The sequence below is a fragment of the Eschrichtius robustus genome, chromosome 15 (genome assembly GCF_028021215.1).
Source record: "Eschrichtius robustus isolate mEscRob2 chromosome 15, mEscRob2.pri, whole genome shotgun sequence".
NCBI classification, from domain to species: Eukaryota; Metazoa; Chordata; class Mammalia; order Artiodactyla; family Eschrichtiidae; genus Eschrichtius; species Eschrichtius robustus.
Genome location: NC_090838.1, coordinates 60,397,920 through 60,412,209, shown reverse-complemented (window position 1 = coordinate 60,412,209; position 14,290 = coordinate 60,397,920). Strand labels below are relative to the sequence as shown.

Here is a 14,290-nt window from a genome sequence, read left to right as displayed (position 1 = left end):
CATCACCTGTCACAATTTGTTTTAAAAACAGAACATTTTCATTACATTTCAGTAGAGAATTGCATGAGGAAATACAGTCAAGAAGGTTTTTTTTATGTGGAACCCAAACATCAAAGCGATTAGTATAACCAAGCTGGTGCCAATGACTTTCAGCGCTTGATTTGGATATTTTCAGTATGTCGGCTATTTCTCACGCGGTATAACGTTGCTTGTTCTCAACTAACGTCTCGATTTGATCGCTATCAGCGTCAACTGGTCTACCCGACCGTGGAGCGTCGTCCAGCAAGAAATCTCCAGCACGAAACTTCGCAAATCACTTCTGACACATTCAATCAGTCACAGCACCTTCTCCATACACTGCACAAATCTTTTTTTGTGTTTCAGTTGCATGTTTACCTTTCTTGAAATAATAAAGCATAATATGCCGAAAATGTTGCTTTTTTTCTTCCATCTTCAATATTCAAATGGCTACACAAAAAGTCACCAATTTTGATAAGTTTTTTTTAAATGCAACTGATATGACAGTTGTCACAATACAATCTAACAAGATTGTTTCAAATGAAGTTAAAGACCACTAAGCAATACTAGAGCCATCTTATGGAAAAAAACGAACAAACCTTTTGGCCAACCCAAAACATATATGTGTGTGTGTGTGTGTGTGTGTGTGTGTGTGTGTATAAAATACCTTTTTTAGAGGGCTGAGATTCTATAAGGCAGGAATATCACTTCACTGAACTCTCCAGAAACTGGATAACAAATTCAGTGAAAGAGCATGTTATTTTTCGATAGTCTAATTTTACCCCCTTTTTACCTTGAAGCTTTTGTTCGCAAAGATGCTTTGCCACTGGGAACCTTTTCCAAGTATACCTGGCATATCACGAATATCCTGCAAGTTAAACAAATCTTAGATACCCCAGAGGTAAGAGTTTATTTCTACAGTAGTGGGAGGGCAGAGAGGGGAAGAGAGGGAAGCAAGTGCGGGAAGTATGTTTGCACCAGCTCCTTGAGTCATGGACACCAAAGAGAATTCCTTTTTTTCATACTAAGAGATTATTCAGAAATATTCATGGCTTTATTGTTCCAACTCTGATTTTAATAGGTATTCCCTGTAGCTTGAGGCTGTATTTTAAATTGGAGTATCCTTTTTTCTTTGCCTTTGGGATCAGAAAACAGGGATGCTTTTTCTTGTAAATTAAATAATGATCCCCTACTAGCCATGGTGAGCCCTAGGTTAACTGGCAAGCAGCTAGAAAGTATATATACAATTTGAGATGATATACTGTTTGTGAAGTCTGTGGGTCCAGCACAATTCAATGTTCCTCTCCAAACTGCAATTTAGTTCTCATTAGAGAAATGATTCTTAACTAGTTTGTGTTCTTTTTCACAGGGACAATATTAGACATTTTTAAACATTTTTTTCAAGCAGATCCTAAAAATGTGAGGATTTTCCCTTCCTATGATAATGGAATAGTGTGGAAAACTCAGCATCATGTGATTTAATACATTAAGATTAGCTGAATTGCGAGGCACTGTTATGTTCAGAAAAATAAATTGTTTGGTAACTATAGAACTTACATGGGAACTCTAGGAAAGGCCTATGTTCGCACTAAAGACACTTGAGGAACTTCTTTAAATGCAGGATGTCGCAGAAACAGCTTCTAACCTGAAAAGGGTGGGGTTCAGGGAGGCACTGCAGCAGCCCCAGAGCAAAGTCAAGTCGTGGAGCTTCTGTGTTGCACGTTACTTACCTGTATCACCCCATTCAGTCTCACAACCATGCACTGGTATTAACTGTATTTTGCAGATGAGAAACAGGCTATGAGAAGCTCAGCCTGCTGTTTAGTGGCAAAGGCAAAATTCAGTTCAAGCTCTGTCTGGCTTAGTCCCAAGGATGGTGGAAACACACAGGATGTGAGGTCAGCTATAGGTGCCGTTGGTAGGGTTTTCAGGAGAAGATTGCTGCTAGCAGAGCAGTAGGGAGGGAATAAAACTGATTTTAGAGCAGGTCTGTGCCAGTAGCAGTCATGTAGCCATGAAGGTATTAGGCGTTCAGTATGGTTTGGTAAGGGTTCAAATGAAAGTTACAGAGAGAAAAAGGAAAGGCAGAACTGTTGAAAAAATTTACTTGAAAATACAAGGGGAAATTTTAGTTAATTTGAGTGTACTTAGCAGAAAAGAATGAATAAAATCTGTTGTCATCCAATGTTTGTCTACTTTGAAAGTTTTCTTTTCTCACCTTTCTTGGTATTGTCTCCATATGCAGATGCCTTTGGAAATCACCCGGAGTTTTATCCAAAACCGGGATGGGACTTACGAGCTGTTTAAATGCCCTAAAGTAGAAGTAGAGAGCATAGCAGAAACCTATGGTCGTATAGAAAAGCAACCAGTGCTGCGACCCTTGGAACTAAAAACTTTTCTCAAAGTTGGTAAGTAAATTGGTGGTTTCAATAGCACACCTTCCTTTGAGGGTCACCTGTGTGTGTATTACGCTATCCTCGACTTTGGGGCTTGACCTTGAACAAAGAAGACACATTCACACATTTTGTAAAGGCAGTCATGGGATAAGGTGTTTTGTTTCATTTGAGCCAGTACTTTAAAAATAAAATTAGAGGGCTTCCCTGGTGGCACAGTGGTTAAGAATCTGCCTGCCAATGCAAGGGACATGGGTTCAAGCCCTGGCCTGGAAGATCCCACATGCCGCAGAGCAGCTAAGCCCGTGCACCACAACTACTGAGCCTGAGCTCTAGAACCCGCAAGCCACAACTATTGAGCCCATGTGCCACAACTACTGAAGCCTGCACACCTAAAGCCCATGCTCCGCAACAAGAGAAGCCACGACAATGAGAAGCCCACGCGCCGCAACGAAGAGTAGCCCCCGCTCGCCGCAACTAGAGAAAGCCTAAGCACAGCAATGAAGACCCAACACAGCCAAAAATAAATAAATAAATAAATTTATTTTTAAAAAAATAAAATTAAATAAAATTAGAGAAGTAATACCTGTTCATTATACAGAAATCATAGATTTCATTATAGAGCATAAAGGAGGAGAAAAATAAAAACCACCTGTAAACCCACCCACTGTAGATGACATCATCATTAAGATTTTGGTGTATACTCTTCCAGACTTTTTTTTCTGTGCATGAAAAGGGTTTCTAGGGACTTCCCTCGTGGCGCAGTGGTTAAGAATCTGCCTGCCAATGCAAGGGACCACGGGTTCGAGCCCTGGCCCTGGAAGATCCCACATGCTGCAGAGCAACTAAGCACCACAACTACTGAGCCTGCGCTCTAGAGCCCGCAAGCCACAACTGCTGAGCCCGTGCGCCACAACTGCTGAAGCCTGCGTGCCTAGAGCCCGTGCTCCGCAACAAGAGAAGCCACGACAATGAGAAGCCCGCGCACCGCAACTAGAGGAGAGTAGCCCCTGCTCATCGCAGCTAGAGAAAGCCCGCCCACAGCAACGAAGACCCACTGCAGCCAAAAATAAAAACAAACAAATTAATTAATTAATTTTAAAAAAAGAGAAAAAGAAAAGGGTTTCTAAAACATGGGATCATATCTCAACAGCTTTTTTCACTTAAAAATATATCATGAACAGCTTTCCATGTCTGTCTTCAACATTATTTTTTTAACTTTTTTTATTATTATAAAACATGTAATATAAAACTTAACATTTTAACCATTTTTAAGCATAAGGTTTTCTGGCCTTAAGTACTTTTGCATTGTTGTGCAACCATCACCACCATCCATCTCCAGAACTTTTTCATCTTTCTCAACTGAAACTACCCATTAAATACTAACTCTGCATTCCTGCCTCCCGCCAGACCTGGTTGCCATTCTACTTTCTGTCTGTATGAATTTGACTACTCAAATTAGAATCATACAGTCTTTGTCCTTTTGTGACTGGCTTATTTCACTTAGCATAATCTCTTCAAGGTTCATCCACGTTGTAGCATGTGACAAATTTTCTTTCCTTTCTATGGCTGAAAAATATTTCATTATATGTATCTACTACATTTTGTGTATCCTTTCATCTGTTTGGATACTTGGATTGCTTCAACCTTTTGGCTGTTGTGAATACAACATTTTTAAACAGCTTCATATAATTCATTCGTTAAGTTATCTCACTCTAGTCAATCCTGAATTTAAGTTGTTTCAAACTTTTTGCTATTATGAATAATGCTTCCTTTTATAATTAACTTCCTTTTAGACAAACCTTTTATAGCCTTAATTATTTCCTAATTTATTTAGGATATTCTTTCGGGTAAATTCTTAAAAGTTAAACAGGAGGGTCAAAGGTTATGTACATTTTTAGGACTTTTGATTGTTTTTGTCACACTGCCCTCCAGAAAGATTGTAATATTTCTACAGTTTACTCCTGCTAGCCATGCATGAAAGAGTTTTTTAAAATTTTTTTATTTTTTACTTTTGGCTGTGTTGGGTCTTCATTGCTGCCCATGTGCTTTCTCTATCTGTGGCGAGAAAGGGGCTACTCTTCATTGCAGGGGGTTACTCTTCGTTGCGGTGCACGGGCTTATCATTGCAGTGGCTTCTTTTGTTGCAGAGCATGGGCTCTAGGTGCGTGGGCTTCAGTAGTTGTGGCATGTGGGCTCAGTAGTTGTGGTGCACGGGCTTAGTTGCTCCGTGGCATGTGGGATCTTCCCGGACCAGGGATCGAACCCATGTCCCCTGCATTGGCAGGCGGATTCTTAACCACTGCATCACCAGGGAAGTCCCCAAGAGTTTCTTTTTTTAATCTTTATTGATTTGATAGCCAAAAAATGTTCTATCATTCTTTTTATTTATTTATTTATTTATGGCTGTGTTGGGTCTTCGTTTCTGTGCGATGGCTTTCTCTATTTGCGGCAAGTGGGGGCCACTCTTCATCACGGTGCGCGGGCCTCTCACTATTGCGGCCCCTCTTGTTGCGGAGCACAGGCTCCAGACGCGCAGGCTCAGTAATTTGTGGCTCACGGGCCTAGTTGCTCCGCGGCATGTGGGATCTTCCCAGACCAGGGCTCGAACCTGTGTCCCCTGCATTGGCAGGCAGATTCTCAACCACTGCGCCACCAGGGAAGCCCTATCATTCTTTTAATTTGCATTGCCCTCAAATGTTAAGGAGAGTAAATTTTCATATTAGTCATTTGTATTTGATGAATTGCTTTTTGTCTATTTTTAACTTGGGTATAATAATTTAATAATAATAATGACAACTATAACAAGTAGCACTTAATGAGCACCTACTCTGTGCCAGCTGTTATTTTAAGTTCTTTACCTAGATTAATCCATTTAATGCTCATCAGCCCACTCAGAGGTAGATTCTGTGATACCCATTTACAGGTGAATAAATTGAGGTGAAGATAGGTGCAGTAAACTGCCCAGAGTTACACAGCTAGTAAAGTGGTGGAGCTGGTCCTCAACCCCAGGCAGTTTTGGACTCCAGAGCCTTCACTTCTAGCCATCCAACACTCACCTGTCTTTCCACTGACTAGGCTATAAGCAGTGTCAGGGCAGTGAACTATGTCACCAAGAAATTTAGAATTTAGAATTATTTTGTCAAATTCTTGTGAAATATATTTTTGGCTGCTCTTGTGAATAAGATGTTTATCATGTGTCTAACTTGTTACTGCCAATGTATGGAAAGCTCTTGATTTTGATATAATTACTATCAAATTGCCCTCCTTAATGAGTTCCTAGTAGTGATGATAGTTGTTTACCTGTTGTTTCTGGGAAATCAATTATATCACTTGAAAAATAATGATAATTTTGTTTCCTTTCAAATGTTTATATCTCATTGTTTTTTTCTTGTTAAATTAGCTACAACTTCAAGAGCAACAGTGAATAATAGTAAAGCTAGCAGCTGAGATTTTCATTTTACTATAGTAAAACTATCATTTTTACTATAGTAAAAACTCCTCCAGCATAGCATTTTCCAACTCTATCTTGAAGAAGAGATAGTGATAAGTATGCTGTGAAAAAAGTGTTCCATGATCTGATAAGTTTGAGAAGTGCTACATACTGTACTTCTTTGATTCTAAGACCCTTGACTGTAAGATGTTCAGTCAATTTTGTAATAACTTTTTTGGTGGGAAAAGAAGCTTTGCCACATGAGAAATTCCCTGGTTGTATGATATACTCAGATCTCAGAAAATGTTACAAGTGGAGTAGGGAGGCAGTAGGGAGTAGTGTCTTAGAATATAATGTATCTCTCTTAGTAACTCATCCTATAAATTTGCATATTAAAAAGATTCTGAAATTAAAATACCTGTTGAACTTTATTTAACTTAAGTTTTCCCCAGTTTATTTGACCGGTCAACACTTTTCAGGGGAATACCATTAGCATTTCATAGAATTTTTCTGGGAAAAGCTGCTCTGTGTTTCACTATTAAATAATGAACTATTGGTTATTGATTTCAGATAAAATTTTTTATTATAACAGCATATCATATTCTTGGTTTATTAAGTATTTTTATTAGGAACTAGAATTGATTTTTTTTAATGTAGTTGTTTTTTAAATTATTTTTATTTATCTATGTATTATTTTTTGGCCTCACCACATGGCTTGCGGGAGTTCCCCAACCAGAGATTAAACCTGGGCCACAGCAGTGAAAGCACCAAATGCTAACCACTAGACCACCAGGGAACTCCCTAGAATTTAATTTTTTGAAATACCTTTTTTTTTTTTTTAATTTTTGGCCATACCCCGCAGCATGTGGCAACTTAGTTCCCCGACCAGGGATCAAACCTGTATCCCCTGCATTGGAAGGCGGAGTCTTAACCACTGGACCATCGGGGAAGTCCCTTGAAATACCTTTTTACCATCTTTTGAGAAACCTCAAAAGATAAACGGTTTTGACCCAAGTGCAATGAAATTTATTTATTTTAAGTATAATTGATTTACAAAGTGAGTTTTATGAATAAATGTCTAATATTGAAGTAATCTTGCCTTTCTGGAATAAATCCTGTGTGGTCTTTTTTATTTTAATATGTATGTAGATTCTATTTGCTAATACTTTCTTTAGGATTTTTTATTATCGATTCATAAGTATTAACTGACTACAGTTTCTTTTTTGGAGGCTATCTTTTTTGGGTTTTTGTAATAGTTATATAGAAAATAATTTTAGAAAGCTTTGGACCAAATTAAATATCTTGGGGGGGAGGGTAAATTGGGATATTGAGATTGACATATACACACTACTATATATAAAATAGATAACTAATAAGAACCTACTGTTTGGCACAGGGAACTCTACTCAATTCTCTGTAATGACCTATATGGGAAAAGAATCTAAAAAAGAGTGGATATATGTATGTGTATAACTGATTCACTTTGCTGTACAGCAGAAGCTAACACAACATTGTAAATCAACTATACTCCAATAAAAATTAATTTTAAAAAATAGCTTAGGAAATATCTGTTCCTTGAATGTTTAAAAGAATTTATTCTCTTGGACCTAACCTTTACTTGCAGGCAGTTCTCTAAAAACTTCTTTAATTTCTTCTGATTTATATTTGTACTCACAGTCTCTATCTCTTCTTTAGTCAATTTTAATTGTTTTTTTCCCAAAAAATTCTTCTATTTTCATTCAAAATTTAAATTGTGTACATTTTTATAATTTTTGGTATAGAGGATAATCACATAACTTTTACAACCTGGGTCTATAGTTATATACTCCAAGAATTTTTTGTCTTTTTCAAAGAACTGGCTCTTGTATTTATCTGAATGTCTGTTTTGAACTATTTTATGCTTTTGCCTGTAAAAATTTATCCTAACTCTTTAAAAATTTTTTCTAACATTTTCTTGGAATTTTTAAATTTTTATACCTTTTGGAATTATCAGTTAATTTTTAAAATTTATGTTTGATAATAAGAACATTTAAGGTGGTTCTTCTTATTTTTAATATCTAAATAGTCTCTAATCATAGTTTAGTTTCTCTGTGTCCCCAACACTTTGTTATTTAAAATTTCCAGTTGGTTGAGTTGGTTTGATTTTTATATTCTTAGGTTATCAATTTCTACTTTTATTATTTTGAGGTCAGAAGATGTGCCTTTTCAATTTCTATTTATTTTAGGGATTTAAAAATATTTTCTCACTAACCTAATATATGATATTAATTTGTGCTAGCAAAGATGTTATTATTTATCCAATGTAAAGTCTTGTGTAGCTTTAAGACTTATACAACTTAGATAGCAGAGTTGTGATACAATTTCCTACTACAGTTATGTTCCTCTAAATGTCTTCTGATATTGCAAAAAGGCTTTGAGTATTGTAATGCAATGTTTTTGGTACATCAGAGTTATTGACAGATGTCAATGTAAATATATTGTCTTAGTCCATTTGGGCTGCTATAACAGAATACCATAAACTGGGTGGCTTACAAACAACAGAAATTTATTTCTCACAGTTCTGCAGGGTGGGAAATCCAAGATCAAGGCACCAACAGATCTGATGTCTGGTGAGGGCCTGCTTCCGGGCTCAAAGACGGCCATCAGCAGTCTTCACTTTGTGTCCTCACATTACAGAAAGGGCAAGGATGTCTCTGGGGTCTAAAATAAGGGCACTCATCTCATTCATCTGCCCTCATGACCTAATCACCTCCCAAAGGCCCCACCTCCAAGTACTATCACATCGGGGATTAGGTTTTCAATTTATGAATCTTGGGAGGATACAAAATTTGGGAGAAATTTTGGGAGAATGTAGATTCAGTCTATAGCAATACTTTATCAATGTAAAAATAACATTTGCCCTAAATTCATCTTTGTTCAATATTACAACAGTGACACCAGCTTTCGTTTTACATTTTTCTGATGTTTGCCATCCTTTTAACTTTTTTGTGACACTTTGTTCTTATTGAATCTCTTATCAATATTATATTGTTGGTTTTGATTTTTGTCCAATTTCAATAGTTTATCCCCTTTATTATAATTGATATAGTTGGTCTTCTGTCTCGTTTTGTTCTTCTGTTTTTTGCTAAATGGACTATGTTTTCTATGCTTAATTGTCTGCATAGTTTTGAAGGTGATACCATATGCTTATTTTTAATTCTGCTAGTATTTTACATTTTTTCAAAAGCATTCTTTTCCTCTTCGTCTGGGCTCTCCTTATGATTCTTTTGGCCCTATTTTCATAAAAGTTGGGTCTTATTTTATTTGAGGATGCCAGACAGTTCCCTGAAACTTTGTTTTGGATAGATATAGCAGTAATCACTTTTCCCTTCCCTTGATTCTTCTTGTTGCCCCCCCCTTTTTTTTTCCTCATATATATATATATTTTTAAACTTCTTTTTCATTTCCTTTTAAAATTTGTGAACAGGGTAAGATCTGTCCAGACTCAATTTTTTTTTTTAATTAATTAATTAATTTATTTATTTTTGGCTGCATTGGGTCTTTGTTGCTGCGCGCGGGCTCTCTCTAGTTGCGGCGAGTGGGGGCTACTCTTCATTGCAGTGCGCGGGCTTCTCATTTCTCATTGCGGTGGCTTCTCTTGTGGCGGAACACGGGCTCTAGGCACACGGGCTTCGGTAGTTGTGGCACGTGGGCTTAAGTAGTTGTGGCACACGGGCTTAGTTGCTCCACAGCATGTGGGACCTTCCCGGACCAGGGCTCGAACCCATGTCCCCTGCATTGGCAGGCAGATTCTTAACCACTGTGCCACCAGGGAAGTCCTGTCCAGACTCAAATTTATTTTGGAATCGTACTAATTGACCTTTTTTCTTTTCTTTTTTTTTTTCTTCAGGCAACACTTCCCCAGATCAAAAGGAGCCAACACCTTTCATCATTGAGTGGATCCCAGATATTCTTCCCCAATCCAAGATTGGCGAGCTGCGGATCAAGTTTGAGTATGGTCACCACCGCAATGGGCATGTGGCGGAGTACCAAGAACAGCGGCCCCCCCTGGACCAGCCCTTGGAACTGGCCCCTCTGACCACCATCACTTTCCCTTGAGGCAAAACAAAAGAGTCTTTCGCTGCTAAATTTGCACATCCCCACCCTTTGACAACTTTAAATACTAGTTAGGCACTTAGATGGCTCTGTTCCTTACTGAACTACTCTTAGCTAAGATGCGGTTTCTCAACACATTCAAGTGGATTCTGTTGAAGAAAAACTCTTCTTGTACATAGCCCTTTTGGTGCTGCTGTGTATAGTCTTCATTATAAATTGGGTGGTATTCCTGGCTAGTTTTTAAAGGAACAAAAAGAAAACCAGGCCACATACCTTCTCGAAGAACTCACCTTTAGAGTTTGTTTCAACCTTTTCCTAATTCTCTAAGAAGTTCGCAGCACTCGCCTTACACCAGCAGTGTTGGAAAGTTAATAATACCCTGGTTAGGGCAGAATGTTGAAGATCATCCTGGCAGAATTCCAGTCATGCCCTTTTATTCTCTTCTCAAAGCACAGTGTCACTAGTTTTTCCAAATTATATCTCATGTTGGCCTAATTATAAAATTATAAACCTTTCGGGAGAGTTAGGTGATAGTAAAACAGGAAAAAGAGATCCAGGTGTCAAGGCAGTATTTGACATTTCAAACTAATGCTTGTAATTGCTTGTTTACTTGATTTTTATTTCCTTCTTTACTCTCCAAAAAGTTTAACAGGTGGTAAAATTCAATTCCTGTTTTTTAATTCATTGATCACAGAATGGAGATACTGAAAGATACAGAATGAAAGCCTGCCTTTAAGGAGAAAAAAGGGAATGAACATTTCCTGTTTGCCTACTACATTCCAGGCATTTTCATTTAGATTCTCATTTGATAATTTTTCTCATTTAGTCCTCATCATTCTTTGAGTTTAGCCATCACCCCTTCTTTTATAAGTTTAAACAGTCTCTTTGAGATTAAGTATCTTGCTGGAAACAGCATTAAAAATGTTTCATTTTATTCCAAAGTGCATGTTCTTTCCACTCTGTCATGTTGCTTTATAATATAAATTCCTTATAATTCATTGTCCTTGGGAAGACAAGAAAAGTCCTTAGGTAGGCTTTTTGTTTTGATTGCACATAACAAAAACCCAACTCTAACCAGCTCAGGCAAAAATGCAAACGAATGACTGGTTCACGGACATTAAAATAGGGCTGGCCAACCATCCTGGGGTAGAGCTGGGGTGTGGCTAGGCCTCTGAAGCCCTGCAGCCAGGGTCCATCTGACCCATCTCCACCTCTCCTGAGCCTTCACTCTCTCTCAGCACAGAGCATCTCCTTCTGGTAGGAATTCTGGCTCCTAACGCACCTGAAAGTATGGCTTTCACTTCCACACTAGAGCAGGACTGACTGCTCTACTCTCCCTGATCCAAAGTTCAAAATCCCCGAAAGAAAGGCTCTGCTGGGCCTAACTGGGGTGGGGGTGGGGGAGTCTGTGAGCATTTTAGGTACAAGGGGGAGCTGTGCCCCTACAAGAGGGGGATGGGTAGGCAAATTAAGGGTTGTTTATCTACGACTGAGGAGCTAGCTTGTGTGGAGAGCTCCCAAGTGCTTCTGACAATGGGGAAAATCCTTGAGGAGAATCCAGAGGTCCATGGAGAATTAGACCTTGTGCTGGGCTTTAAAGGAGAGGAAGGTGGGTATTCCCTGGCGGTCCAGTGGTTAGGACTCCACGCTTCCATTGCAGGGGGCATGGGTTTGATCCCTGGTCGGGGAACTAAGATCCCACAAACCGTGCCACACGGACAAAATAAAATAAAGGAGAGGAAGGGCTTGGATAGGTATAGAGAAGAGGAGAAATTAAAACTAGGTGAGGCAGAGTGTCTGCCTGAAAAGCAAAAACACCCAAGGAAACACAGTGGTTGGCCTATTCTGAGAAGTCCTTCAACCTGAGTACTTCTGAGGACATCAGTCACAGCTTTTTGATCAAGCCAAACCTGTGAGTGACAGGCAAATCCTGGCTGGATCTAGCAGTACCTGACTCCAACCACAGGGGCCAGAAGAACCACAGGAGCCGTAAAACACATGGCTGGGGCAAATAATTCACCCAACGAGGCCCCCACTCAAATGCTAAGGTCTTCCACCCAGGACCACCCCAGCCCACCAACACAGTTCATCAAAATCTGAAATGGGGTTCAGAGTTACATTGACCTTTTCTACATTGATACCCTCTCTACCAGGTCAAGCATGGTCCTAGGAGTACCAGTAGGGTTGCTGCACCCACTCCCAGCATCCAGACACCTTTGGGACACCATCAGTATTGACCTCATTTCAGACTTGCCCCATGCCAGAAGAGTAGAGTGGTCCTAGCTACTCCCATCAGTCCAGTGCTCTTCAAACCCTGCACCCACCCACACATACTCCCATCTGTACCATCCACTGCACACCCCCATTAGTCGTTGGAATCTCCCAGCTCTGAGGGCTGCCCACCTGCTGCTTTCCCATGCTGCAGCCACTATTTGTGTTCTGGAGTGAGCAGCTCAAGACCCTCCAGGTCCACACAGCCTCCTGTCTACTGCACAGACAGACGGACCATCCTCAGACTGAGTGTATTGCTGGGTCTGAGATGGATGGCATCTTAACTCCTCCTCCAGGCAACATGGCGGGGGGGCCCTAACATGATGGGCATCATGAGAACAGCTTGCTACTCCTACACCTAGAACACTTTGGTTCACACCTGCCTCTACCAGAACTGCTATCATCTCAACAGCTTGCTACTATTTAGAGGAGTGATAGGCCACTCAGAGACCTCCAGAAAATCTGACTCCAAGAAGCACCCACCTAAGTGAAGTTCTGTAGGCCTGCCACCTGGCTCTCTCAAGGTACCCGATGTCATCAGCTCTGTGACTTTCTGGGCCTAGCAATTTCCAGTCACATATGTCCACCCCATCTTTCACTGATTCCTGTCATGTCTGATCTGCCAATCACTTCCCTTCCCTCCAGCCCACATGTGCATACACATGCACCCACACCAGCCCCCAGGCCTGGCCACTTACAGAGTGCAACCTGTATATGTCATCCAAGAAGCACTCTGCTGTCACTGCCTGGTGTCCCATGTCAGAAACAGGCCAAAGTTTGCCCTCCACTAGAATTCAGAGAAATCCCACTCTATGTGCTGAAGGTGAGGGAATGGGCAGGGGCTGCCCTCTTCCAGCCCTTCGAGTGAATGGACCCTCTCAGGCATAAGTCACAGACAACACAGAAAAGTCAGTCACAGAGAACAGCCCTTGTGTCTATTTTTTTGGTGAATTTTCCCAAGATGGACCTGCTTCCCCCCTCAACATACTCCTTTTTTTTTAAATCTCCCAGATTTCGATTTCCTAGTTTTCTTCCTTCACATCTTGTGATATTTGCTGATACTCCTTACTTGATCCTCTTTTTAGACCCCCTTACAGGGAGTTCCCTGGTGGCCTAGTGCTTAGGATTCCAGGCTTTCACTGCTGTGCCTTGGGTTCAATCCCTGGTCGGGGAACTGAGATCCCAAAGGGCACTCGGCGCAGCCAAAACAAAAAACCAAAACCTCCTTCCTGTCCCTGCCCTCCCACCATCCAGCTCCACAAGCTCCCTTCACATCTTTCTACCATCCCACCTGTATCACCAAGGGAGCAGGGTGACATGTTAACAGCAGTTCTTTAGTGTGCATAGGAATCACCCAGGGATCTAGTTAGAAAGCATATTCTCATTCAGAAGTTCCAGGGTAGGGTCCAAGACTCCGCATTTGTAACATCAAGCTGAATGAAGAAAGGTGATGGACTGAAGAAACGCTGCCGGACTGCAAGCCTCACTTTGAGTTGCAGGACCTAATACCTGAGCAGGCGCTGACCCCCACCTTTCACTGGCAGTGCTGGGGTCAGTGACACTCCGCAACTAGTGGCCCTTGCATATAGCCAGGTGTTTCAAGGCAGCATATTAGTCTGGGCTGCTTTATGGCACGCTCCTGCAAACCTGATCCAACTGATGGAGGCAGTAGCCATGTTCCTAGGAACTAGTTCCCATCCGACAGTTACAGAAGTACAAAGCCAGTCTGCTCCCATATATGTTCCCTGCCGTTTTTCGCCCTTCTCCCCAGACCACCATCTTAAGGTTCAGATTTTAACCCCTGGGTTCAAACCCCCACTCTGCTACCCGCTTATTAACGGTACAACCTTGGGCAAATTATTTAACTCTCTGAGCCCCAGTTTCCTCGTCTGGATGATGTGCAGAGTAAATAAGATAGTCTGTTAAACGCTTATTAAATACTATTACCCTTTCGTCTCGCCTATTGTTCTGCACTTCTCTCTTCTACCGTGTTTTCTTACTTATTTATTTACTTTCGGCTGCGTTGGGTCTCCATTGCTGTGCGCAGGTTTTCTCTAGTCGTGGTGAGCGGGGTCTACTC

General features: G+C 40.5%; 1 protein-coding gene across 6 annotated transcripts in view; it reads left to right on the top strand.

The window, feature by feature from the left end:
* Nucleotides 1-10,811, top strand: part of C15H2orf42 (chromosome 15 C2orf42 homolog) — a 40,514-nt gene extending 29,703 nt beyond the window's left edge. For all 6 annotated transcript variants that reach the window (XM_068565088.1, XM_068565090.1, XM_068565085.1 and 3 more), the window contains 3 exons: nt 819-919; nt 2,264-2,426; nt 9,734-10,811. In XM_068565088.1, the coding sequence (XP_068421189.1) occupies nt 819-919; nt 2,264-2,426; nt 9,734-9,942 (473 nt within the window). In that variant the 3' untranslated portion in view covers nt 9,943-10,811. The remainder of the gene's footprint in view (nt 1-818; nt 920-2,263; nt 2,427-9,733) is intronic.
* Nucleotides 10,812-14,290: the final 3,479 nt, after the last annotated feature.